The sequence below is a fragment of the Penicillium longicatenatum genome (genome assembly GCF_028827895.1).
Source record: "Penicillium longicatenatum strain IBT 33135 chromosome Unknown contig_4_segment0_segment0, whole genome shotgun sequence".
Taxonomy (NCBI): Eukaryota; Fungi; Ascomycota; class Eurotiomycetes; order Eurotiales; family Aspergillaceae; genus Penicillium; species Penicillium longicatenatum.
In genome coordinates, this window is record NW_026643122.1 from 1,598,021 (window position 1) to 1,624,221 (window position 26,201).

The 26,201-nt window shown below is 50.6% G+C and overlaps 10 protein-coding genes across 10 annotated transcripts; 1 reads left to right on the top strand and 9 right to left on the bottom strand.

Moving 5' to 3' along the window:
• Window positions 1-173: 173 nt before the first annotated feature.
• Window positions 174-3,213, bottom strand: N7484_007416 (putative C2H2 zinc finger domain protein; the record flags this gene model as incomplete). The annotated part of the gene is made up of 3 exons (XM_057117803.1): window positions 174-1,087; window positions 1,154-2,927; window positions 3,034-3,213. 3 exons carry the CDS (start codon window positions 3,211-3,213, stop codon window positions 174-176), a joined length of 2,868 nt encoding a protein of 955 aa, XP_056970838.1.
• Window positions 3,214-6,738: 3,525 nt separating this feature from the next.
• On the bottom strand, window positions 6,739-6,975 carry N7484_007417 (uncharacterized protein; the record flags this gene model as incomplete). The annotated part of the gene is made up of 1 exon (XM_057117804.1): window positions 6,739-6,975. The coding sequence occupies one exon, from the start codon at window positions 6,973-6,975 to the stop codon at window positions 6,739-6,741; it is 237 nt and encodes a 78-aa protein (XP_056970839.1).
• A 3,437-nt stretch (window positions 6,976-10,412) lies between these two features.
• On the bottom strand, window positions 10,413-13,131 carry anxc4 (annexin ANXC4; the record flags this gene model as incomplete). The annotated part of the gene is made up of 2 exons (XM_057117805.1): window positions 10,413-10,709; window positions 10,771-13,131. The coding sequence occupies 2 exons, from the start codon at window positions 13,129-13,131 to the stop codon at window positions 10,413-10,415; spliced, it is 2,658 nt and encodes an 885-aa protein (XP_056970840.1).
• Window positions 13,132-14,026: 895 nt separating this feature from the next.
• aspE (septin) lies at window positions 14,027-15,701 on the bottom strand (the record flags this gene model as incomplete). The annotated part of the gene is made up of 2 exons (XM_057117806.1): window positions 14,027-15,161; window positions 15,211-15,701. 2 exons carry the CDS (start codon window positions 15,699-15,701, stop codon window positions 14,027-14,029), a joined length of 1,626 nt encoding a protein of 541 aa, XP_056970841.1.
• A 1,889-nt stretch (window positions 15,702-17,590) lies between these two features.
• Window positions 17,591-18,840, bottom strand: N7484_007420 (uncharacterized protein; the record flags this gene model as incomplete). Its single annotated transcript, XM_057117807.1, has 5 exons — window positions 17,591-17,957; window positions 18,014-18,175; window positions 18,234-18,290; window positions 18,342-18,672; window positions 18,720-18,840. 5 exons carry the CDS (start codon window positions 18,838-18,840, stop codon window positions 17,591-17,593), a joined length of 1,038 nt encoding a protein of 345 aa, XP_056970842.1.
• Window positions 18,841-19,660: 820 nt separating this feature from the next.
• On the bottom strand, window positions 19,661-20,459 carry N7484_007421 (DOPA 4,5-dioxygenase family protein; the record flags this gene model as incomplete). The annotated part of the gene is made up of 3 exons (XM_057117808.1): window positions 19,661-19,986; window positions 20,037-20,302; window positions 20,389-20,459. The coding sequence occupies 3 exons, from the start codon at window positions 20,457-20,459 to the stop codon at window positions 19,661-19,663; spliced, it is 663 nt and encodes a 220-aa protein (XP_056970843.1).
• Window positions 20,460-20,976: 517 nt separating this feature from the next.
• N7484_007422 (zinc finger MYND domain-containing protein) lies at window positions 20,977-21,720 on the bottom strand (the record flags this gene model as incomplete). The annotated part of the gene is made up of 1 exon (XM_057117809.1): window positions 20,977-21,720. The coding sequence occupies one exon, from the start codon at window positions 21,718-21,720 to the stop codon at window positions 20,977-20,979; it is 744 nt and encodes a 247-aa protein (XP_056970844.1).
• Window positions 21,721-22,227: 507 nt separating this feature from the next.
• On the bottom strand, window positions 22,228-23,528 carry N7484_007423 (uncharacterized protein; the record flags this gene model as incomplete). Its single annotated transcript, XM_057117810.1, has 2 exons — window positions 22,228-23,374; window positions 23,431-23,528. 2 exons carry the CDS (start codon window positions 23,526-23,528, stop codon window positions 22,228-22,230), a joined length of 1,245 nt encoding a protein of 414 aa, XP_056970845.1.
• Window positions 23,529-23,858: 330 nt separating this feature from the next.
• N7484_007424 (uncharacterized protein) lies at window positions 23,859-24,864 on the top strand (the record flags this gene model as incomplete). The annotated part of the gene is made up of 3 exons (XM_057117811.1): window positions 23,859-24,077; window positions 24,149-24,368; window positions 24,434-24,864. 3 exons carry the CDS (start codon window positions 23,859-23,861, stop codon window positions 24,862-24,864), a joined length of 870 nt encoding a protein of 289 aa, XP_056970846.1.
• A 129-nt stretch (window positions 24,865-24,993) lies between these two features.
• On the bottom strand, window positions 24,994-26,091 carry N7484_007425 (40S ribosomal protein uS4). The gene is made up of 5 exons (XM_057117812.1): window positions 25,985-26,091; window positions 25,886-25,923; window positions 25,805-25,823; window positions 25,632-25,730; window positions 24,994-25,574 (listed from the first exon to the last, which is right to left on the bottom strand). Exons 1-5 carry the CDS (start codon window positions 25,990-25,992, stop codon window positions 25,160-25,162), a joined length of 579 nt encoding a protein of 192 aa, XP_056970847.1. The 5' UTR covers window positions 25,993-26,091; the 3' UTR covers window positions 24,994-25,159.
• Window positions 26,092-26,201: the final 110 nt, after the last annotated feature.

Here is a 26,201-nt window from a genome sequence, read left to right on the forward strand (position 1 = left end):
GTCAATCATAATCAAGGAAAAATTATTCGCATAACCCAGACCCCCGTACAATTAAACGTACGGTAAGACCAATAAACGCCAGTATAAAACAATTGCCAAAGGGGTATCGGATATGAAGACACAGGAGAAAATCGTAAACAAGGTCATAGGGGTATAAAAAATTAGTTTGCATCTCAGCGACCAGCAGCCTCAATTCTGGACTTGCTCAAGGCAAAAATGACGTAGATGATGTATCTGAAAAAATATTCGAAGACGCGGGCAGGATCGGTGATTGTGTGGCCAGATTGCTCGATATCGGCGAGTCCATCAGTCCAGCTGGAGAGACTATCGAGGCATGTCTGGAAATCTAGGTCCATGGATATTTCCAGCTCTGTTTCTTCGATTTCGTAGTCGGAGTTTGGATCGGCGAGCGATAGGCTTTGGATCTCGTCGATGATGTCGTCGGGGTTAGGTTCGGGTTGGGCGGTGTCTTCGGAATCGTCGTCGGGGAAATGGACATCTGAGAACAGGTCCGAGGTATCATAGTGATCCTCATCTGGCTCATCGGGGAAAAGAATATCCGAATTGGCTCTTTTGAAGGGGACAAGTGCCAGCTCAGAAACGGAAGAAGCTTCAGCAACGGAAGAAGTGACGGACTCAGCGTCAGAGAAAGTGCCGTCGTCTTCGGATTCAGAGATGTCTGATTCATCGACAGCAATAGGCTCTTCTTGCTTTATGGTGACGGGTGCCGTGTGTGCAGAGCCATCTAGGCTAGTCTTGAGGACCAGCTCAATGGCCTTCGCGTCTTCCTTGTTCTTTTTCTTGTTCCCCGATCTCACCACGGACGATCGCAACTTGAGTAGTTTGACAACAACCCTGATCCGAGTCCTCAGTGGATGTCCGACGCGATCTTCAGGAAGTATCGTGAGCGTCATGTCGAGAAGTTTCCCAGGGATCAACTCAACGCGAGAATTGCTCGAATAGATAGGCCCAGCAGTCTTCGTTCGACAGGGACAGCGACATAACTTTGGACTAATAGCCTCAAGTTTAGCCACAGGCAGATTGATCGGCGATTCGGTTTCGGAGATGGTTTGGGATATCATTTGATCTACAAAAGTTAGCATGGCTGAAAAAAATGGACGAAGGACACAGAATTCCGAGAAAGTCGTCATACCAGTTGCTCCAGGCGCTCCAGACCCTAATGCTTTGGCCTCTTGGGACACCTTCACCATTTCCCTTGGGAGTGAGACTCGGATGGGAAGACAGCTGAGCCAGGTGCCTCCAAAACTCGCATTCGAGGATTCAGATCCGGTTGGAAGCATCTCGTCCTCGCTCAAATCGGGCACGTACGTTGAAACTACCATATTGGTAAAGTCATTGGAGCCTCGAGGGGCACCCTGAGGTCTTCCAATTGAGTGGCCGTAGCTCACATGATGCCGTGGCGCTTGGGAGCTGATATTTCCAAACGCCATTTGAACCTGAAGGTTCTGAAGATAGCGCAGCTGCTGCGGTGTTATGACCGGATGGGAGTTCACACTTCCCTGACTTGGGGCTGCATAACGACCCACTTGGGAATTTAATACGCCTGTTTGGGCCATCGTGGTATTACTAGCACACGCATGGCACCGTTCACTTGACATAGGTCTCTTTTGACATATTTTGCAGTCATTGGTTTTGTGCCCACATATCGGACAGGGCCCATCCTCTTGAGGCTCGGCCCCTGCTTTTTTGGGTCGCTTCAGTGGGCGTTTTTGTGGCAGGCCAAGCTGTGGAAAGTCACGAGGAAGACCAGGATTATCCTGAGCAGATGCGCGGCGTTTTTGATTGGTGTCATGGTAGGCATCTGGTTGGGGTGGGACCATGTTATCGCCATCTGATGATGAGCGTTGCATACCGGAGGCATATTGATAGGCGTTCTGGCCCCAGTTAGGCTTTTGGAAGCAGGAGTCCCAGTGCTGGTTTGAAGGACCACCATAGTTATTATGGCCCTTATCAGCAGACATGCCTGCGCCCCCCATTCCCATGTCTGGAAAGTTTGAACCATTGCCGGAGGCTGGGCCAGCACCATTGCCTGGGTCATCATCGAATGATGGCCCATCATATTGACCAATATTGTCGATACCGCAATGGGAAATAAAGCACTTGTAGAATGATCTCCAGTCATTGACCACCAGAAAGCAAATGCTGCAATGAGGTGGACACTCGAGGTGTGTTGTGTACAGCTCAAGCTCCGCGTTGGTTGGCCTCCACATGTGCCTAATTAGGCAGTGATCTCTAGCCTTGTCTCTTCTGCGGGAGATCTCTCCACAGCCTGGCTGAGGGCAGCCAATATTGACGCATGGATGATGTTGATCCTCAACGTGTCGCTGAAGGGCTCCCGTAGTGCCGAATTCTGTGCCACACCTGATGCATCGAAACTTTTTCTTACAATTCCCCGCCTTGCCATTGCGCCTAGTTGAAGGCGGCTTTGAGATCCTGTGTCCGTTGCGCCTCTTCTTCTCGATAACCGTTCTGCCATGTCTAAGTTGAGACAGGATCTGTTCCATTTCATCCTCATTCAAGAGGCTTTCAGCGACAGGCTCAAGTAGAACAGCATTTAGAAAACGTAGCTCCATCCGAAGCTCTTCTAGTGTAGAGGATGCTGCCGGGGTATTGTGTCCCGGTAAACCGATCAATGGCCCCTGCCGGGGAACAGACATTTGAAGGGACCTTTCGGCCAACAATCGCTGCATGTCTCGATCAAGGGTTGTAGGGTTCAATATCTCTTCATCAATCGGCGGTTGGTCTCCGCCCGTGATGAAGTCTAAGTCCCCTACATTGTATCCTTGAGGGACTGGTTCACGCTCCTGGGGGGCCGGGAGACCAGATGATGTTCCATATTCGGGATTTGGACTGGTCAAGCTGGTAATAGTGGTATGACTCGCTGTGTAGGAGGACCCCTGTGATGCCTTAATGAAAAGTCAGCATCTGTATCTTCTGGTGCGTAAAAAGCTTCGTTGGATCAAATGCGGCAACGGGAAGTCGGGGCGGAATTTTCACAACAGACCAACCTACCGTCATTGGATTGGATGGTCTCGTGGGGGCATGGCTCATAGCCCCCCCAACGTTATTGAAGCTACCACCGCTACGGTTGTATGGCCGTGCGATAGCTTCTTCCTCGTCCACAACAAACTCATTGTTTATTTCTCCTCCGTTTAGAATTTCGTCAAAGTAATTTGGATCAAAGCTGGACATATTGTAGGATGAAAAAACCAATGAAAATAAATCAAAATCTGAATACAGAAGTGATTGACCACTGAGCTGGTAGCTCAAGGGCTAATTGAAGTCAGATAAGAATAGATGGACAAGGGCGAGCAAAGCTGGAGAGAGAAGGAGAAAGAGCCTTGGAAAGGTGCAATGGATGGCCGATTATAAAGGCCTGAGAGCGGTGACGAAGAAAAGATCCACTCACCCGGGTGATGGATTGGGTAGAAGACGAAACTGGATAGTGGAAGCAAGCTCTTGCGGAGATGTTCTTCAGTGGAGACCGAAGGGTCCGAAGTATAGCTTCCGTAGTGGGGTGGTGGCTACCAACCTTGACAGGAAAGGTGCGACAGTGCCGACTTTAAGCCCGAAGATGGTGTTTCTTTTCAAGAAGGAAGATTGAGAGAGAACCACAAGGCAAAGGGGCATCATCTGTATTTCAATTGCCTGATGGTTCGCACTTTAAAAAACGCGTATCGGCCATACAGGCGGAGTCGAACCTGAGTGGGTCAATGGGTGGCCTTAGCTAATGTCAGCGTCAAATCACCTTGGAAAACAACCGCTGCTAAGCCACGATTGAAGGAATGAGTTGCATGGGCGTGAGTTTTGAATTAATTCCACTAGTATAGCATGGAGAAGCGGTAAAGGGGGGACATTCCAGCATCCATTGCATCAGTGGCAGCGTCACCAATGACATGGCCCCATCATGACATTTGAGCCGCACGGCGAAAGAACGGCGTATTCTGCTCTGTGAATGGTATTTTTCGGATCTGACTTTGGACAACAAACTGTTCCCAAGATTGGGCATCTATACTGTCATTCACCCAGTCATGCTGAGAGAATGCATGTAAAAACCCTCGTCCATAGCCCTGGAAAGTTATGGAATAGATCTTATTTGATGATCTTATAGACCCGCCAACTCATAATTATCCCGTCTAATTGTAAATCGGATGGCTGTTATTACCGAGGGTGTCACGGACTCATGGTTGAGAAGGTTATCGTGATGACGCTCTCGCTTTCTTGCTATAACCTTCCTTTTCGAGGTGTTACAGAGTCTTTCATTATCTGCGTGAGATTATGCGCGCCGGAGGTCCCGTTACAAGAGTATTATGAGACGCACAGAACAATAGGCATTTACGGCGAATCCGAATAGAATCCTTGTCCTTTGAAGATTTTTCAAGGCGAAATACAGGGTGAGAATTACATCTGGCATTATTGGGTGGTCACAGTCCTGGATTGGCCTGGAAACTACAAATGCGGGGTCCACAGTCAGTCCACGGGTCCGAGCATTAAAAAAGAAAAAAAAAAAAGAATTTGTAAAAGTAAAACAAGGCGAGTAAAGTGGCGTGGATCTGGCATTAATGCTTTGGTCTAATGCAATTCTTTTAATTTGACAGTACAATCCTTACTTCTATCGGATTCTAATAGTTATTGAGAATTTTCATCTCCGTTCCGCAGACCTTCGCCCGCGCACCAAACCCACAACCGAAAATAGGAAAATGAAAATAACATCAAGGAGATAAAAAAGATAAAAAAGGAAGATCGTAAGAAGGTAAAAACGGGCACCACAATATAGACAGGGCTCAATTCTTACATCATAGAGTAGTGGACCTCCCCACTATGGAGAAACGCTAGGCGCAGCTCGTGTCCCGAGTGTCCCGAGCAAAGAACCACGATCGACAAACGCGACTAATACTCGGAATCTCCCAGCTCCTGCCACACATCGGGCACTGATCAACCCGTACTGCCGGTACCTCATCTTCCGCATGCCCATGCACCGGCCCCCGCCTACATTTCCGGGGCGACTCTGCATGATCGGGAAAATAAGGCTCAGATACCGCAATGATGCAGCTCCAAGCACTCCTTGCATGGAAAGATAGTGCACATCCATATATTTCCCGGATCGACCGGGCAGGTGCATAAGACTCATCCGCACCGGAACTGGGAACTGAATCCGCGGTACGTACATGCCTCAAATCTTGGAACCTCGGCAGACTGTTGATTGTAAAGGTGAGGCGGGGAACCATAGGCTGGTAAGGTGAGACAAGTCAGAACCAAGAACTGCGGCCTCGATAAGCGAGCACAGCCGGCCGGGAATGGGTAGCTCCCCGGATATAAACCCCGTCTCTCTTCTTGATGTGCACACCGGTCGAGGGGTTCGTAAGATCAGTTGATTGTGACACGGCTTGGGCCCTCATATCGGGTCGCCGGGGGGTTTTGTGTGGAAACGGAGAATAGAGCCATGCCAACGGCGTGGATCGGAGTTGATACGTTAAGCTTTGATTTTATTTTGATTTTCGTTTTTTTGATTTTTTTTTTTTTGATTTTTGATTTTTAGTTCCGTTTTTTGTTTTTGCGCCCTACGGATTCGAGTAGTGGAACCAATAGCTGTTCGTAGGCATATATTAGCCATGCTGGGGAAAGGCTTTATTTCTTGTCGGCTTGGCTTTTCTTCACCGAACTCCATAGTCGGAAGACCCGCTCAGCCCTGGAGACTTCGTTGCCGGTTCCAGACGTGGGGTTGGGTGAATTGCATGTGCTCGAGATGATCCCATGATGTCCGTTGTATGTGTACGCAATGCATTGGTGATCGCTTGGTTTGTTGAGGCTCTGCCGATACTGCCGTTTCTGCCCCCTCGATAAGCACAGTATTTGCCAAGATTTTGTCTGTCCCTGCTACTCTATGGCAAATACGGGACAGATGATCATATTTGGCGCTACTGGTAGTATCCACTTATCCACTAAGCAAGAAAGTTTGAAGAAACGAGAAAAAGAAAAGAAGAAGCAAAAAGCATGGTTTCCAGCCTTGTGGGGTTTCTCGACTGCGGTGGAGTGATTATCGCGCTTTTATCACGGGCTGTCTCAGATCACGATCATGATTATAGGTCTAAGCCATCCCAAGATATTTACTAATAGTATAAGACTTTTTAGAACGCATAGTGGGTCAATATTGCCGACTCGTTCATTAACTTTGTCTTTTCCAGATCCACAGACCCACTCGACGGGATCGTTCCATGGATCGAGACGAGATTGAAACGACGTGACATGAAAAAATCGGTGAGACTGCAGACGCATATAGCCCAATGTGGTGAAAAATCCAGGTCCAACAGAGGGGAGAAAAGGGGAAGTGATTGGGCGGGGTAGCCTGTACTTGCCCCTGGAATGACGTCAAATGGTCAACAAAACACATGGCAAATGCAGTCAGCAGAATAATATTTTTTCCGATATACCCCTAAGAGAAAAAACCAAACAGAGTTATAAGACAAAGTAAAAGATAAGAAAATCAAAGTCTAAGCATTCCACAAGAACTCCCCCGGGTCAATACTCCAATTGCCCCTGTAGGCCCAGTTCCAAGGGAAAGTTGCCTTAGTGAACCCGTATGTCAGACCGATGGAGGCTAAGCACCGATCTGACTAGCCATGAAACCAAAAACCCAATATACCCACGCACCTGCAGCCAAGTTCATGCATGAACTCGTAAGCCATCACTCCAATCAGGGTCCTCACATACTCTCCTCTAGCGGCGACTAGCCGTAACGGGGGACCATGGCTGGGAGGAGCGGGGGGCATTGAGATAGGCTTCGAGGGAAGGGGAGTTGCCGTTGGTGGGTCTCGTGTTTGGGAAGGTGGTCGTGTTGAGCGTTGAGCCGGAGAGCTCGGAGAGGTCGAGGTCGAGGGCGGATCCGGCTGGGAAGGTCGGGGCGGTGTTCGCCCAGCTTCCCATCTCGACAAGGTCTCTATCCATGTTGGACATACTGGTGCTGGAGAGCAATTATGTTAGTTTATTCACATCATGACGTAAATGGAAACTGTTGTGGCCTAGGATTGGCATGGAGGTAGCTTACGTTGATTGACTCATGCTGAGGAAAAGATGAAATGAGCTTGAGCGGAGAGTATCGAACTGAGTGGGTTGAGCTTTAGACCAGAGACATGCAGCGTTAGTATGGAGGGTGCAGCAGGCTATGTATGGGGACTTACTATGCGTGGTACACTGAAGTCAAAGTCCTTGAGAATTTGTTGAGATAGACGTCTCTATAAGGGATCATGGACCTCTTATAGTAGAGAAACGTCGGTGTCAACCTTGAGCATAGCCGTAGCATCGCCGCGTACGCGGTACCCGGGTGCACGACCGTTGACCCAGGACAAAATTATCATTGAGGGTAAGGGTTGAACAGAAGATCACCCGAGTGGGTCTGATCTGCAATCTGGATCGTGGAGATCAGGATTGAAACATTCTAGAAGATTTTATTATTGCATTTGTTGCCTAGATATGCCTTGGGCGTGAGAAACCAGAAAGCGTATTTGATTTTACTCTATAAAATAAGAATTAAAAGAAAATCCAGTGGAAAAAGAAAGGAAAAAAAAGGAAGAAATATAATAAAATAAGATAAATAGAAATAAATAAAAAAGAATCAAAAATCAAAAATTAAAATTAAAAAGCTACAGCATCTCGGGGCAATCGCTGCAGGGGGGTTAAGTGGACCATGAATCCCCAGGGTCCAGCTGAATGGTTGATAGCGCTGCACTGGAAGTACGTAAGCCCCCCATGTACAGATTCTCTCATTTCCTTTCCACTGTACAAAGCACCATGCAAGTCACCCGATCGACCGGTTTTTAGGATATTTGTCGTATCCAGGTACAGGCGCGCCCAACAAAAAACCGGTGTGGACCCCTACGCGTTGAGAGAGTAAAAGGTCATGAGCGGACAGCTACGGGACGTACCTGAGTTACAACCGGGTAACAGCATAATGTGCAGATCACAACCTACGCATGAAAGTACAGCTAAAGTCTCCTTTACGCCTCTCCCCCTCCCCCATCCGAGTCTGTGGACCCGGTGGTCTGGTAACGTGAAGTTCTTGCAGCAATGGAAACGAAATCCCGCCATTTTGGTAGAGTTCTCCCTGGATGTATTTTCCTGACGATTAATTCTACAAGGATATCTGCAGTCGTAGTGGGGCTTCATTCCCCGGATGATTGGTGCCGTACACTTACAATCTCCTTCCAGTCAACCTCTTTAAAAATCTACATCCTTCACCTGACTCCCTTGGCAATCTCCCCCTACTTCACCAGGGAGAATCCGCATTCATCTTACCTGGGCACTGGGTGAATGTCGAGGTAAATGGGCAGTAGAAATCGCCAGCTGGGAAGGGCAAGAATCAGGGTGAATATCATACTTGCTCCACCGCCACCCATCAAGACTCGAAGCCCAAGAAAAGATGAAACGTATGGGGGTTGTTGGCGTGCCAGTTCACCAACAAGGGTCCGAGACTAGCGCGGAATTTGGTCAGCTGGGCGCGCTAGTTCCAAGGCGGTTTCGTAAGATGATATCAGTGATAACGTCGAGAGCGAGATTTGGGCTAGGATCCGAGATTTTTGCGTTTCGAAGGGCGAATTGAGACTGAAAACTCTGACGAACCCACATGATGAGAAATCAATATTGATCGAGTGGGAGATTGGACTGGGCGCGCGCCTTGGGTAGGTCCGGAGAGATCCTGACCTTTGGGCGGATCTGCCTCGTCGGATCCCCTACAGAATAGGAAATGGGACTAGCATGTAGGCGAGATGAATCAATTTGCTTTCCCCCATTATGGAGAATGACGACACTGACAGAATGGGCTTTGGAATGACGGCGTGCGATACTGATCGATCATATACTAGCCAAGGCATATAGCACAGCCGCCCTAAACCGCCTTAGTTGGACTACTTACTCGGCTTGCTTGCACCGGCAATCTAGGAATTGATAGCTATCCTTGCTCAATGTTTTCCAACCTTTGATCTAGACCGATTTTTCTTTTTTCTGCTCCACGTTTCCCAGACGCTTTGTCCCCCGTTTCTTACCGTACAAGCTCATTGCTTTTTCAGGCTGACAACGTTTCTGTACGTGATTAGAAAAAAGCAAAAAGCCTACAATGAGTCAACAGAAAAATCAAATCACAAGTATGGCACTGGAGGCAAGGATTGCAGACTGACACTGCGCTCATTCGTCCACTCTCATCAAGGGCACAGACATTTGACGAAAATCTAAAGCTGAATGTGTAATATTTCTACTGGTTCTATTTCAAGTAGGTCTACCCAAACCAAACTCAATCCCATTCCTCTGTAGGTTTCGCGCTAACTCCAAGAAACCTGCCAGTCACCATCACCGGACTGGGATTCCTTGGAGGTGGCGAGCATCGCGAGAAGAGGCCCGCGTTCGACCCTGGTCCATTCTGCTGGGATCTGTTGGGCTTTTTGTCGCTGCATGCAACGTGTTTCAGGTATCTATAGACCGTGAGTCCGTGAGGCTCAAACTCAAGCTTGCGTTGATAGTTGCCACCGTCACAAGCATTCGAATTCCCAGAATACAATACAGAGTAGGAGATACAGAGTAGGAAGTACAGAGTAGGAAGTACAGAGTAGAGAATCAAGCCCGAGTCCAATGACAAAGCCATTTCTCTTTCCCCTCTTTTTCCCTTCTTCCTGGGGTCTTGCCAATTAGGGTTAGACCAAGGCTCACCACTGCCTGTCTGCCTGTGGCTGAACACACTAGCCACACACCGCAATTTCAGAACCTAAGCGAAATGGTAAATTAGCCAATCCCAAGCCTAGATAATGACTGTCGCACCATGCACCTTGCACCTGGGTTGCGAAGTCATACGTGTCGAGTCCACCCGACTCCCCTAGGAGCCTGGGGCCGGGGCGCGCTCACACGTGTGGCGCAGTCGGAGTTCCTGAGGCCGCGGATCTAGAGTTTAGCTTTGATAGTCGGTATGAGGGGTTTTTTTTTGTCTCGTCACTGGATTCAATGCTATCCAATAATCGTGCGGCTCTACTCTAGTCCGGATTTAAATCCGTTATACACAGTGGCAGTGTATGATTGGCAAAAGTCCAATCCAATCTGTGGATGACTGTACATCCGGGCAGTCGGGATTGATGATCGATTGAGTTCGGTAATCGATGCAATGTAACCTACCCTGCTGTTAGGGTTGTTTAGGGGCTTAGAGATGTGTAGGCGGGGCGGATCTGGACTTGGCGATTACGAGGACGCGCTGATATCATACTCCGTAGTTTGGAGAATGCCAATGCCAATGCAATTCCGTGAATCGTATTTCTCGTACTCGTAATGTCGTGAAAGAAAGAATGAAACAACGAGCTTTTTGAAAGTAATGTAGCTCCCACAGGATCCCACCATGCCATAGCTGTAGACCAGAATCAAGCAGAGGAACTATGGACAAGCTCAATGCAGAACTCCCCCCATTCACCCCCATTACTAGACGTCAAGATTTCCTCCGCAATCGCCTCCTCAATCCGTTCTCCATACCTTCTCCGATAGTCAATCTTAACCTGCTCAAAGTGTCGCGGCTCCCAGTGTAATCGGACAAGACGCGAGATGAGAAGTTCGGAGCGCTCGCGGCCGGATTTCGATTCGCGGAGAGCTTGGTGGAGGAGGAGAGCGTCGCGCATGGGTCGATTAATGGCTCCATTTAAGATATGGGCTAGGGTCTCGCCCTGGAAGGTGTTTTCTTAGTATCATGAATGAGGAAGGGGATGGTAGGGAGAGTAGGCTTACCACTAGATTCCGAGACTTGGAGATCATTGCTCGCGCGAAATTATGGTCGTAGATGGCTTCGTAGGCGCGCAGAACTTCCCGTAGATGCGAGTCGCTTCGTAGCACGATGATGTGGATCATAGCTGTCTCGCCGCCATCACGCGAGACGAGGGCCCGATGCAGGTCTGAGACATCTTGTCTGACGAGTCGCGAATCTAGCGGTTCGCGATCATCTTGTCGCTTCTCTTCTAGTGCAAGGAGAACCGCCACACGGAACTTGTCGGCTTTCAGCTCGGAACGCATACACCGCTCCAAACTATTATCGTACCGCGAGTCCTTGAAACAGGCCTTGATCTCGCGGATCGCGGCGTTCGAGCGACCGATCAGTGATTCGATGAGAAGCTCGCGGCGTGAGGTCCCAGCTTGGTAGTAGCAGTTTGCCCAGTATGCTTCCGATTCCCAGCGGCCCAGTGCTGTCGCGTAAGCTACCTTGCCGAAGGAGGAGTTACCCAGTTTAAGGCGGAGGTGCTTAGCGAGGTTAATTCCCTTGCCATGAACCTTGACACGGGCTTTGTATTCCTGCCGGAGGAGCAGTATCTCGTCGCTGGTCAGCTGGGGAAGAGTCTGGATGATAGTTTTGTTATCGATGCTGCGGGTGTGGTTTAGGGCTGATTGCATTGCGTCTGCGTCTGCGCCGGCATCGTAGAAGGATACGCGCTTTCGGCCGGTTGTGGGCGAGATTACGACGAGTGAGTCGCCGCCTGCTGTTAGGGAGGAGATTGAGTCGCGGGGAGAGTGGCTGATTGTTGGGCGGCTTCGACGCTTTTCTTCTCTGCGGTCGGAAGAACGCTCGATTCGGATTGTTTCTTTGCTGCTGCTTGTTCGGTGACGACCTTCGCGTTCGCGATCGGGCTCTTTTTCGCTAGCTGATGACTTCGTGCGAGTGTGTTTTCTTCGTCGGCGGGTTTCTGAGCTGGAGGTTTCGCCGTCTAGTGGTTCGAGGTCGGAGATGTCGTCGTCGCGCACGGAGGGAATGACGATTGGAGAGGGCATGGGTGACATCGACTGGTAGGTTCCATGATACGGCTCGAGCAGCGGACTGGCAGGTGGATGGCTTCCGACCATCGATGGTCCAGCAACGGCGAGATTATTCGCCGACGACACGGATAAACTGTGCGGGCGAGTTCGTCCACCACCAGGCGTGATCTCCATAAATTGCTTTTGGGAAGCCGCTCGAGGCGAAGGCTGTGGTGGCGGCTTGTCCGAGAATTGAGGTTCGTGGCTATACTTGTATGGATAGATCGGCTGCACAGGCTGCGATTGGGTCCGCTCATGCTGAGGCCCTCGGGGGTACCCAGTCGACGTCGCAAGCGTGGCAAATTGTGCCTCGGGCGAAGCTGTATATGAGGGCTTCGGCGTCGCCTTAGAAGTATACTTCACGTTTGGGTCAACCTGCGCATACTGGTAAGGCGTCGGATGAGCATATCCCTGAGGGTGACCAACATCGCTCGCAGAAGCCGTGCGATAGTGCGACGGCGCATAAGCTCCAGTCGAATGGGGAATATGCGGCTGCGTGGCTGGATTCGTGTACTGCGGCGTAGGGAAGCTCGGTGCCATAGTCGCAGGTACATTCCCATACGTCGAAGCCGAAGGGAAAGCACCCGGCATCCCTCCAGCCTGCGATGTAGGCGGCACAAAGCCAGGACGCTCACATTCAGGGACGGAAGCCCAGTCCGTATTGGTACTCGGACGCTGTGGTAGCGGTGGCGCAGAAAACATACTCGTCTGCTGCGCATACTGGAATTTCCCCGGTCGCGCATAACTAGGATGGCTACCAGGTGTATCACCGTACGCAAGATCATCATCAACCGAATCATCGTCAGAACTCTCGTCCCGCCGGCTGCGCCCATTGCGACTACTCGGTAATGGAGACGGAACAGACGGTCTCACATACTCGCGCGGTGGCACAGTCCTCATATCGCGCTCATCACCCGAATGCTCGTAGCGATCGCGCTCGCGCTCCTCACGCCGACGCCGCTCCCGACGTCTAGCGCTATCATCGGAATCATCGCGCCGCACATCATACCGCGCAGGACTCCTAGGTGCACTTCTCGAGTCCCGATCCGAGTCTCGCTCCTCACGGAGCCGACTCTCCTTCATCAACTTATACTGGCGGTCAATCTCCGCCTCATCAAGATCATAATTGCGACTGGAACCGGATGGTTTCGCAATTTCGACTGCGGGGGAACGCGAGCGTGGCCGAGACGTATCAACGGACAAGTTCAGGTCCGTAGCGCGGCTATCGCGAGATCTGGAGCGTTCTCGGCGACCGGGTGATCTAGAGCGGGTACGCGACCGGTGGTCGTCAACTTGGAGCGACATGGTTCCAGGGTCCCTGTAGTGGGGCTTTGCGCCAGATTTGGAGATGTGTTTATTGCAGCAAGTATATAACCTTCCGAACCGTGGTTCGGTTGGTTATTATAATGAAGAGTTGGCTTGGAGGAGAAGAGCTGACGAGAAGAAAGAACTGGGCGAGGTAAGATCCCGCTTAGGGATTTCGGTGCCGCACAAGAAGCCGTTGCAATGGTTTTAGTCGATCAGTGCGAGGGGAAATACGGGGGATCCACACGGTTCATTAGCCCCAACCCTTCAGCCTTGTGTGGTAGAGGTCACCAAGCAATGAAGCTTTTCAGCCAGGAAAAAAAAGAGATTTGAAATTGAGGAAGAGAGAAAGGAATTGGAAGCGCGAGGAATAGTCTGGAGTCGACTCGTATTCCAAGGTCAGTTCCCTTGGTAGCATAGCGAATTCGAGTCTGACATGCTGATTCTTGCAGAAAAGGCGTATGGGGCCCGATGAGCATGAGTTCTTATTGGTTCCAATACAGGCGCTGGCTTGAGATCGCCCGGCGCTTCAGCCGCACTCGTAGTCCGGACAAGCCTGTAACCTGTAAGCTGGGTCATAGGGCCGATGCGCCAAGCGATAGGTTGTGAATGCAACTGGGAGAATACGTGGGCGATAATACAGTTGCCTACGGAGTATAGATCTACGAGTTGATAAGGACCCAGTGGACGGTGAATATCATAGCAAACACATAGAAAGTGGAATACAGACACTCGAAGTGACACATTTTGTGTTGAGAAATAAAATGCAGCAGCGGAAGGCAGCAGAAAGGAAGACAAAAAGTAAAATCCTCGTCGAGGTGAGAAAGGGGGTATGTGCGGAATAGCAAGCTATGCGAACAGGAGAAGAAAAGAACAAAGACACAACGTTGCAGCTTTAACGCGTACGGCGACCATCATGAATACCAGGGCCCTTGCGACCACCGTAGGATTTGGCAGGCATGGGCGCAGGCTGTCCGTTCCGGTTGAGGCGGTTGGTTCTCCAACGCTCATACCAGATCACACGGCTGGCCTCGCGCAGCTCCGACCGCCATTCAGAAAACACCGAGTCCTTCAATCGTACGAAGTCACAATGTTCCGGGTTGTATGGGTCAGCGAAACCCCATGGGAATCGGCGACCGACCGGTTCTTCCCCAGATGCGAGGGAGTGTGGGTCCGGGGACAAGATCGAGAATGGCACGTGGGGATTGGCAGGACCCTGTGATCCAATGGACTTGGTCTCGCTGCGCTGGGACGGCGTGCGCTCCAACTTGGTCTCCTTGTCCTTGACCTCGGAAGGTTCTGCGGATTCGGGATCGGTAGATTCGGGTTCCGTGGGGTCAGTCTCTTGTATCGATTCCTCATCAGCACTCTCGGACGAGCTATACTCTTCCTGGTCTTCCAAGGTCAAGATCTCCAGAGGGTCGATGTTGGCCTTCTTGAGGCTGTTCCAAACGGCCTTGCGCAGGTATCCCATGTGGGCGGAAGTGATGGTGTCCGCCTTACTGATGACTGGTACAATAGTGGTCTTGCCCAGGATGGTGCGCAGTACCTGCAGGTCCAGGTTTTGATCCAAGACGCCTAGCACGGGTGTGTCAGTAGCCTTGGAGGTACCATTGGCGAAACGTTCAGCGGCGGCAATGTTCTCATCGAGACGGACTGGGTCCAGCAGCAGGAAGGTGCAGTGGATGTGAGTGTCACGAGCTCCTGGGGAGCGCACCACCTTCATCTCCTCCGCGAGGGTCTCTTCGAACTTGCTTTCAAGGAACCCGGTTACGGCGCGCATCTGCAGATCCACGATGTTGCGCTCGAGACCTTGAGAGTCCCATAGGGTCAAGCCGACGCGCTCCCCGTCGATTTCTGTTTCAAGATACTGCGATGTGAAGCCTTCGTAGGCGGAGGTCTGACGTTCCAGCTCCTCCAATTCTTCGGGAGTGCGAGTAGGGTGCTTGTGCGCCGGCATGGTGAGTGCCTTGCGGAGAAAGTTAAGGAACTCAGTCTTGCCAGAGTTGCGAGCGCCAACCACCAAAACGCTATCGGAGGTTAATATTGATTCTTGCAGTCATGATTGATGCGACTTACTTGTAGGAGGTGGGATCCTTGCGGCGACGAACCCGACGAGGGCTGTTGACAGTGCTGACAGCGCTGCTGGCGTAGCTGTAGCGGCCCCGGTGGGTCATGCTTTCGGAACGTGCATACGGATCCATAGCTTCCGTGGGCGATTGCAGTGGTGGTGCTTCGAAACCAGAATGAGGGCGAGGCAAGGCGGGCTCTGCCTTGAGGGTATCACGCTCTTCGCCTCCAAAGGTCTCCAGCTGCGGGGTGGGGGAAAAGTCCGGCAGGCGAGGGGCTATTTTTGGGGCGTACGACTCGCGCTGACGGCGCATCTCCTCCTCCATCATTTGAGACTTTGTCATCTTTTTGCGACTTCCCGATGCTTTTCGTTGTTCCCCGAGGGGCTCGGTAGATTTGGAGCGTCGAAGAAAACCGAGAGAGGTACGACGAGCGTTGAGAGTTTGGTCCGTAATGGAAGGCACATCAGAGGGCGCGCGCGAGGAAGTTGGAGTTGCCATTTTGAGCGCGTGATTTTTTTTTTCTGTTTTGTTTTATTTTCACTTTATCTTTCAACAAGTTTCACCTGCAGTTACTGCCAAATCGATATAATCTGCAGCCATAACCTCAATCAGCCCATTTTACTTCACCACCTACTCGGGTACGACATCTGCCCCTTATCTGCAACGCAATGGAATGCTTCCACTCACATATCCGACTTCTGTCACCTTGCGATGATATTGGGCCCAATGCAAGATTTCAATTTCGAGACTGAACTTCAATCGAGGTTCACGGGAGAGACTTGAGACCCGGAAAGAAAGAACAAAAAAAAAAAAAAAATGAGAGACTGCGACAGCAGCAAAGCGAAGGAAAAAGAGGCGGATCAAAGATGGTTCAATGGCAACAAGCTCTCAGCCAGTGTGAGTTGCTACTATGTACGCTGCTCGTCGCTACTGGAGAGACGGAGCCAGGGGAAGTCGGAATTGAAATTCGGGGGAGGAGAATCCGTTTAATATGAACGGGACACGGGATGAAATTGAGAACCAGCCTGCTCACAGCGTCCGACTACTGCGGCGCATTGAGTGGAAAATAAAAGGGAAAACGAAAGGAAAGGAGTGGGTGGAAGAAAAGAAGAAAAACCCAGAGAGGATCTTTCTTATGGCGCCGGTTCAGGCTAATGATTTACAGTGTTTGGGATACGTTGGCTTTGACTTTCGGGATTCATTGGACTTGGAGAACAGAGATATGTGAACTGTCTGATCTTAGGTGATCTTCCGGCGCATTTTGCGACAATATGCTACTCTATTATCCTCCATGGGGAGGCCATTGGGCTGATACAAGGGTATCAGGATGATTCAGGGGTAAGTGTCGAGTCACGGTCCAGAGCCCAGCGAAAGCCTTCCCCCACTTAGAGCTGTTGTGTGGATTGCTGGGATACGGTTCGTTCCACGCCAGCGGGCGGCTAATGCCCGACGGGGAAGTCTTGGTGTTGATGACTTTGTGAGAGGTCAGCTAATTGACTACTGAGTCAATTGCTTTCCTTTCTTCTATGTTCTACCAGGACTGTGTAGAATAGAGATCAACGGAGAACTGTCCAATTAAGCATGAATACCGGATTCACGTTACCCCTGAAAGACTCTGGCACGTGCGCCAGGGGCCGTTGGACTTGACTCCACTGCGATTATCTCTCCAACGTTGACCACCGAACGTCGAGCCTGAACATTGAACCATTCGATTAAAGGGGCTATTTGTTGTGAAGAAATCGTACCGCACACGGAGAACGCGGGTCGCGTCCATGGTACCTCGTTCCAAATTTGCGCAAAATTTGGAGCTGAAGTCTCGGCAAGCTCCACCATGGGGAGATTCTATAAGAACAAATGTATTTGCTATATGCAGAGCCTGCAGTAGTGATCCAACTCTATTCCCAGCATTGTCGAGGGTCGCATAGCAGAAATAAATTAAATCGCCACGGGCTCACCACACAGATCGCTTTTAGGCTCGCATGCACGATCCAACCACGCGAGATCCCAACGTGGTGGGGCAAACCCACAAGGTCCTGGGACGCGTCCGAGCTAAACAGCCTATTGAATCATGAACCCTGGATCACGTCTACACTGAAAATAGGTCCAGTCACAACTAGAGCCCCCTTTCGATTGGACTCGGATCTGATATCCTATCGTTCATGTCAAGAGACCTGAAAACTTCTCGTGTTCCGTTGCAAAAGAAATTTGTGCACGTTCCCTGTGGGTCCACGCGTGGGGCGGTTCATCGCGTGCAGGACTTGCTTCTTTTATCTATCGCATTGATGGACCTTGTAATCAGTATGATTTTCTGATTTGACCAGGTTTCTATACACTACACTAAACCATACCTTTACCCTATATCAGTTGCCGCCACAAAAATCACCTCATCAGGCCGTCGTATACTCCGCTTCCGCCTCCGCCCAAATCCTAAACGGCAACACAATGCAAGGCGTCGAAGGACAGACATTCTTCCGATTGAGCGACTTAAACTTCGGCCCATTCGGTCCAGCAACGTATTTCGCTTCTCCGAAAATTTCAGGCTCCCCTACAGGCTGCGCGTCACCCCACTGGCCATTGAAATAGAGCCAAGGCACTGGGTACGCAGCTGCGGTATCCGATGCGAATGTCGCTGTGGCGGGATCATAGGTATAAGCGTAGGCGTTTAGTGTTGGGTCCCAGAGAATGCCTTTATCAGTGTAATCGAGTAGGAAGCCGACGGGGAGGTTTACGCTGGGAATTGTGTGGTCGTGTTGTCTATGCAAGCATTTAGTCTTGGCAGCGGTAACATGTCGCGGTGTGGGTATACATACCCTACAATTGCGTAGTTAGCGTGTGTCCCATTAGCGGAGAATGCGTATGGTCGTAGCCCCTTTTTCTCCAGTGCGTTGTAGGTGAATGCCTGGCCGCTGGCGTGCTGGCTGAACCATACTGCCTGTGGTGTACCGTTGACGAAGCGGATCATGTTGTGCTCCCTGTTAATGTGAGCTTCTGGGGACTTACTGGTGCCAGGGAACGTGCTATGGAACGTACCAATCACCTATGTGGTCACCAAATTCCATGCCAAGGACTATATCGCCTTTATTGTATCTGCATTATAGGGTTAGTAAGCTCGCCTCTTCCTCTGAAACATGCACTCACGCATAAAAGTAGAAGTAGAATGCATCCACTTTCCCAGCGCCATGATCTACAACCACAATGACACACCCTGTCGCGTTCCCGGTACGCCCGTCGCTGCCTGGTGTGATGCCATCCCACCAGGATGGTTGAGGTGTCTGAGCGATACCGCCAGAGGTTGTTAGGTACACGCTTGTGTTACCTAGAGCATTAAGCTGGTCTAGATTGTTCAACGTTAATGGAGATGGTGCGTCCGCGACGGCTGTCCAGTTGACCTCGGGAGTGGTATTGTCGAGTTGCGCTTGTATGTCGCTTGGTCGGTATGGGTCTGTGCTGTACAACCAGACTAATGGAGCTATTGGATATTAGAATAGGAGTATATAGACTCGAGGGAGTTTTTACCGTAGCTGTACACATATTGTGGGATGTTAGATGTCGCTCTAGTCTCGCAGGATGCAATGGTAGGGTTGACCAAGGGCAAAGCCGCTACGGCGAGTGCCGAGAGTCGCATTATCAGGCGCATCTGAAATCGCTTTTGAGCTGATGTTCTTTTATAACAATACTTGAGTAATCCAGTCCTCTTTATCTATATCCGATCAACAAGATATTCTCATCACTGGACGAATACGCCACTCACCAGACGAATATTTCAGGCACCGAGGAACAAAACAGGCGTCTGTATACACTACATGAGCAACCAAGGGTCCAGGGAACATCAGGCCCTTTTAAGATGCCATGACCGCCTGTCCAACGACAAATCATATCATATATTCTATGCAAACCACCCAAAATTATCATGAGCTTCAGGTCAGATCATCCAACGCGACGTGACCGACTTGCAGAAGTGGGGAGGACTGAACATGGCGGATGGGGGACTCGATGAACACCCTGGAATGTTACATGCATGAAGTAAAGGCAATAGATCGGCAACCAAGAACCAGGCGGGCTGTTCCGAGCTTCTGATTCGAGGGCCACATACATAACCCCGACTATTCAGTGGAGAGTGTGTGACTCGTGCCTTGTGTTCTGACGAGGTCATCTGATAAGCTCATCATGACCACGCACTAGCTAGGAAACCATGTCTTTGTTTCGGTCATATGTGTTCGAATTTAGCAAAGACTTGATGCGGAGTTGTCTGCAGAACCTATAGCAAGATCCACCAATCACGGGTCGTGGATGCATCAGCTACTGCAATCCAACGATCCCACAGGTTACATACGGATGGGGGGCCGATGATTTCTGTCGGTGTATACACTTGAGGTAGGATGCGTCTTTACCATGATCACATCAGTCATTCATTCTAAAGTCCTCGACGGAAATAATTAGGCAGGTCATGGGATCCATCACAGCCTCCCCTGCTTTTCTTTTTCTTCTTCCTCCTTCCGATCCTTCTCTTTCCACAACTTGAATAACCTCAAATCCAATGGGATTTTATCCCCCAACCAGGTCGCTCGCTGCGTATGATTACGCTCCTCCTCCGCTCCTTCCGATCGACCCACCTCTATATCCGTATTTGGGTGGATCAGCGCACTGAGCTGGCCCCGATTAATCACCAGCCAGGGAATGAAAGCGCCGAACTGCGCTGGTGTGAATACGTTTACTTCGAACATGGCAACAGGGTGCGGACCGATGGGTTGGTCGAAGAATTTGTAGATGCGGAGTTCGGGGACTGGAACGATTTTAGCTGTGCGGATTCCACCCGTTTCTCGGGTTTCTTACATTCGCGTCGGATTCTTTCGTGGAGAGCTTTGGCGTAGGCTACTTGGTCTGGGTTTGTCTGAGGCGAGTTAGTTCTGATCTTGATATTCTTCTGAAATTGAAGCAGGTTGATGGGTCGGTGGGTTAGGTTTACCTGAAAGTGGTAGATGTGCACATCGAACCCGCCGCGTCGGCCTTTGCTCACTGGGTCTGGGAATTCTTCGTAGGCTTTGCTTAGGATGCCGGTTTCAGGGTTCTTGAGGGATTTTCCATCTTCATTTCGCTCGCTGGTTTGAGATCAATACCGGGTTCATGATGCAGTGGTAACACGACCTCTGAGTGGTCGTGATCATGATGCTTGGTGATCACTTACTCGGTCAGTGGCTCGAGGTCCCCATACCCCTCCAACGGCGACGGATATGAGTAAGCGAATTGATCTGTCATTCTGAGTGTATTTCCTTGGAGTGTTTTCAGTTCAGATAAATGGTGGTTTCAATTGTTGTGCAAAGAATGGGTGGTCTTGTGCCCCGCAGCTAGTAGCGATATATATATTGTGGGAAATGGGGTTCGACGTCGGATATTCGGCTTAAATTTGCCCAGGTAGACACGTTAGGAGATGGATCCCAGGTGATCTTATCAATCAGCAAAGGCTCTGCTGAGAAATACCGCTCAACCTTTGTACTGAATTAGTTGACAATAATGACTGATGTCGTCAGTCTCTTTAGTTATCGGAAAAGTTTCCGCTCTTACAAAGCTGCGGAACGGATAGTTGATGCCGTAGGAATAAGGAAGAAATGTTGAGGGCTAAGACGCTAGTGAAATCCCTTCTCCACTTTGACATGCAATTGCATGAATAGGGTTTTTTTTACAATGTCATGAAATTGAAATCACAAATTATAGCGAGTACAAACAGGCAGAGCCAGGCGACGTAAAACACGTTATTGCTCATGCCGCATAAAGCCTATAGCTCAGCGCCCCCCCCCAAAAACTGACTGACATCGAGATTTGACATTCGCATACCCCCACCACCCACCTCAGCTAACATCTGCATCTGCATCATACCCGCCCCAGACTGTCCTCCCGGACCAGTCCCGTAGATCTGCTCACCAAGCATACGCAGCTGCATAGGCATCGTATTTTCACCATATTGTTGAACAATATCCGACTTCTCGACCGCATGGTCCACATTGTAGTCATTGTGCTGCCCAGAAGCAAAGGCCACACATCCCTGGGATTTGGCAGGAGACCACCACTCAGGCAACAGTTCCCGTGTGCGCTCAGCCAGTCGCAAGAATCTTCGGAAGCCTGGTACGCCACTAGACACGCCGCTGTAGATGCTATCCGCGTCGACGTCTCCCTCAAATTTGTATTTGTCCTCCATGCGAAGACGGTATGTGTCGATGAGAAGCTTGTAAACATCTTTTTCGGGGCGGCCGTGGAGCCATTTCTTTGCGTGGAGCTGGTGGAATGGCTTGTCCATTTTGAAATCGAGAGCTTGCGTGATATTGCTGCTGCTGGTGTTGTTGCTTGCGGATTGAGCTTCAGGGACTGCTTGAGCGCAATTCTTCTTGTGCTGCTTCCAGTCTGTTTTCTGGCAGTCACGAGAGCAGTAGTGTACGGATTTGCATTTACTGCACACTTTGAGCGGAATTTCGCCCTTTTTGCAGTTGAAGCAGTTTTTTTCGGTAGGGGTCACGTCAGCCATTGTTTTGATAGTAGATCAAGTTGGAAGTGATGGGATCCAGGAAAGAGTTGGAAAAACCAAGCGACTGTTGAATACTCCATACGAAAATGAAGAGAAGCCTGAAGCAAACATTGTGTGAAGTGATAGGTCGCACAGGTGCTGACGTGAAAACGCGCATGTAGATATTGCCTTGTAAATCCCCTTAAATCCCCTTATGTGAAAATATCTACCTTCTACTGTAGACTGTCACAAATTTGCAAGAGATCCAAGCAGGGTATAGCGCATCAGGAAGGGTATATTTTGCTTGCAACAAGCAATCCATTCCCGTACGGCCCTAGCTGATGGAACAATCATACGCAATGAGCCCTTCGGTAGAATCAGACCCGAGAGGATGGTGATTTGATTTAATCACTGAAGAGTTGATACATTAATATAATCCACGGATACTCATGGATCATGCCCAGGTGGTTGTCCGAAATTTGTCCCAATTATGTTGATATGAACCCCAAACGCCCATAACTGTCCTGTCTAGGACCAAGAAGCTCGAACGTCAATATGACCGTCATCATCCACAAACTTCCCCCGATCCCACTCCCTACCCTCGCCCTTCTTGGACCAGCGCACATCGTCAGCTTGACGCTCCCCGCTCACGCCGGCGGAAGCAGATTCAGTCTTCCACCGATCAATAGTCTCCTCGCCGATCCCAGCTGCTCGCAGCCTCTCCTCGCCCTTTTGCCTCCAGCGCGCGCGGTCGCGTAATGCCTCCATGGCCGTGTCCCAGTCATCATCGGCAGTCATGAGACCTGAGACAGGGCGACGGGAGGTGTGTTGCATGGTGCCTTCGTGGTCCTCGTCTGGTTGGATATCGAGTGCAGGGTCGTAGTCCGATGCGAAGTGTGAGTCGATATTGCTGGCGTTCATTTTGTAGGCCCCACGGCCTCGTGAGCGAATGGGCGCCTCTCTGGCTGGGAGAGGCCCGACGAGATCTTCTAGGGGATCTGAATCGTCTTCGGTAGGTCGTAAGATTGGGGAGGAAGGTGATTTGCGCTTGCGATCAACGGATGATTCGCGTGGAGAAAGCCGGTGCTGGCGAGAGGTTTTATCGTCGTGATCTCGAAACCTTCGTTCCCGTTCACGCGGTGCTCGGTGTGAATGGGATGACCTGCGGTGTGGAGACTCGGATCGGCGAGATCGTTCAGATCGTTCACTGCGGTGGGATCTAGACGTGCGTTCTTTGCGTGGGGACCGACTGCGAGACTTTGAATGGGATCGATCTTTGTCTCGCCGGTCTTTGTGAGAATAATGGTGTCTATGGCGTTCTCGTCGCCGCTCGGTTCGGTCCCTATCGGGCTCTCTAGATCTTTCTCTATATCCATCCCTCCGCCGATGCCGCCGTGAACGGTCTCTGTCAGTGGATATAGAGCGACTTCGACGTCTTCGTCGATCCTCGCGAACTTCTTTGCGTGGTCTCTCCAAGTCTCGGGCGCGAGACGGGTCTTGCCCCGATGAGCGAGCTGTTGATTTTGTAGCGGTCGCAGACTGCTCTTTCAGTTGGCGCATGCGTTCCCTGGCTTCCCTCTCTTCTTTGCGCTTGAGTGCGGTATTATGGTTATCGGTCTCTTTGATAAGATGGCGAAGGAATCGTGTGTTTGGCTTAGGAGCATTGCTTGCAGATCTGGCGTTCCGTCAGTACCGTAGCTTTTAAGGCTGGACGGGTTGAAAAATACCTACTTGCGGGACATATATGCGCCTAACCCTTCGGTCGAGTACTTCTGAGAGCTATCCCGCGCCTCTTTGGCAAGAACCTCAGCCACATAAATGTCATCCATGTTGGAAAGCGGACGAAAGCGGCAGTGTGAAATGAAGGACACCACGTCCACAGCAGCAGAATCAGAGACAGGTTAGACAGTTAGGTCAAGACTATCACGCCATCATAAGCAGCAAGCCTGTAATCTAGCTGGGCACCCCTTGCATTGCATCATGTGGAGAAAAGAAATATGGCAATTGCACCTTCCAGATCGTCGATTGGTCTCTTACCGCCTTCTTATCGCGATAAGCCAAAAGATAAACAACGCCCTCACGATTGCAGCGTAAAAGACATCCTCACCATCCCCGTACGACACTAGCACACGTTTGTTCTAGGACAGTATCCGCTAAAAATGACAGATAACGTATCAGAAGCATTGGCAGTTCTGCAGCAGCTCCAACAGGAGCAAGGCGATTTGAAGCAGCACCTCAGTATCATCCGGATCGCAGAACCCATCTCGGACGTCGGCGACGCGACCTTCTCGCCTTCAAAGCGAGGATCAGACGTCTCATTGTCAAACCTGAATGATCCAACCCCTGCCTCGCTCGAGGCTGACTTGACACACTACAAGGTCTGCTACCCGCCTTTCCTTCTTCTTTATTGCCTAGGATCGCATTCGCTAACTTCTCGGTGGTTCTACAGGAGCTTTTCTCCAAATTGCGATTCTCCTATCTCGAGCAAGTCACCAAAGAAAAGTTTCTCCGAGCGATCGTAGGCGATCCACCCCTCGTAGTGGGTCACAATGAAAATGTGGAGTTAGAGACACAACTGGCGGAGGTGAAGGCAGAGCTCAAGGCACGGAAAGAAGAAGCCCGCATGATGATCGAAGAGATGGAGAAAATGAGCCGTGACCTGGCCAGCCGTAAGCTCTTATTGGAAGGGAATTCTATCCACACGAAGAGGCCGCTAATAATATGTTTGCGACAGGCTACAAGAACGTCAAAGTCCAAGAAGCGCAGCTCGCAAGTCTGCCGGAGTCAATTGAGAACCTAGAGGGCACTATTGCGGGCCTTCGCGCAAAGCAAGTCGCCAATATGGATACGTCGGATCCTCGATCGTCTCAAAATCTGCCTCTCCCTGCCACTATGGAATTACTCTCGGACCGCGAAGCAGAATTAGCTGCGCTTAATCGCCAGATTGCTGCGGTCCAGAACTCCTTGCCTCGTAAGACTCGGGAAGCTGAGGCGATTGAGAGGGAGTGTACGATGCTCGAGCGGCGGAAGATCGAAGCCGTTGCACAGGCACGCGAAGCGAGACGGAAGAAGCAGGAGGGTGAGACTGACGGCACTGAAGAAATGGGTCGGTGGTACCGCAGTGCAGAGGAGACATTGAAGGAGATGGTTGGTGTGGAGGGATGAAAATGCTCCGATATTGATCGACGAAGACATGACCGAATGATATGGTAATGGCGTTTAGGACTATAACTGTACTTTTACACTGGAAGCCTGGTAGGCTGGATACAGAATGAATTACATGGTATGCAGAGATTCGGGTTCGAATGGAAGCCATTTTCAGGCTGGTGTTTTATTCATTCGATTCGCATGATCATACAACATAAAGCGCTAGATGCTGCAGCCATCAGGACCCCCAGAATTTTGATCTGCCCAAAGCGAAACCCGACCGGACGCCCCGTTGTCTTTTTTAGGTGCTAATTTACTCCTCATCCTCCTCAGCCTCCTCACCGTCACCACCACCGGCGGCGGCAGCGGCCTTCTTGCGGCGAACACGGCCGGGACGGCCACCACCGAAGGGCGAGGTGAGAGCGAAGTCGATGTGCTTCTGGGAGTCAAGGCGGACCATGAAGGAGGGAACGTTGACGATCTGCTTGCCGACACGGATGTGGCGCTGCTTGATCAGGACACGGGCGTGGTGGATGGACTTGGCGAGGCCAAGCTTGTACACGCAGGTCTGGAGACGGCGCTCAAGGAAATCCTCGACCTTAAGGGCAAGGACGTAATCGAGCTTCATGCGGGACTCGTCGAGAACACCAATGCGCACAAGACGGCGAATCAGGGCGTTACCCTCGAACAGACGCTTGGGGTCCTTCTCATCGAGAGTGAGCAGCTCACTAGCGAGATGTTAGCCTTTGCATTCCCTTCGACGATCCAATTGTTCCTCCACATACCGAGCAGCACGACGAATCTTGGACAGGGTAAGCTGGACACGCCAAACCTCACGCTTGTTGCGGAGGCCGTACTCGCCGACAACCTTCAGTTCCGAGTCACTAGAAAAAGGTTAGTTGGAACGTCACGACATAAACAGAAGCACGCTTCTGATCAGTGGCCGGAGAGTACTAACAGACGGGCCGACTCGAAGGCTGCAATGGAAGTTAGCGATTGGACTTAAGAGATTTGGTGGGATATTCGAAATTTCACTTACGGCGACGGGGGACCTTGTAGGTCTTGGAGTAAACGCGACTATAATTTCAACGGTCAGAATAATGCGACAATGCATCTCCGATGATATCTGTATACTCACGGGGCCATGGTTGCTGAGTTGTCGCGAAGTTGAGCACACTACGAGGAAACGTCCAAAGTTCGAAAAGCAGAAGTTCAACTCCGTAATCGCTTATTCCACACTAGTCCGTATTGGGTTATATTGGCTTCCCGAGGGCTTAGGGCTGGCTGGGTCACGGATCCCACGGACCCACATATCACATGACGCGCACAATAATCGGGTCTTGTGCTTCAACCTT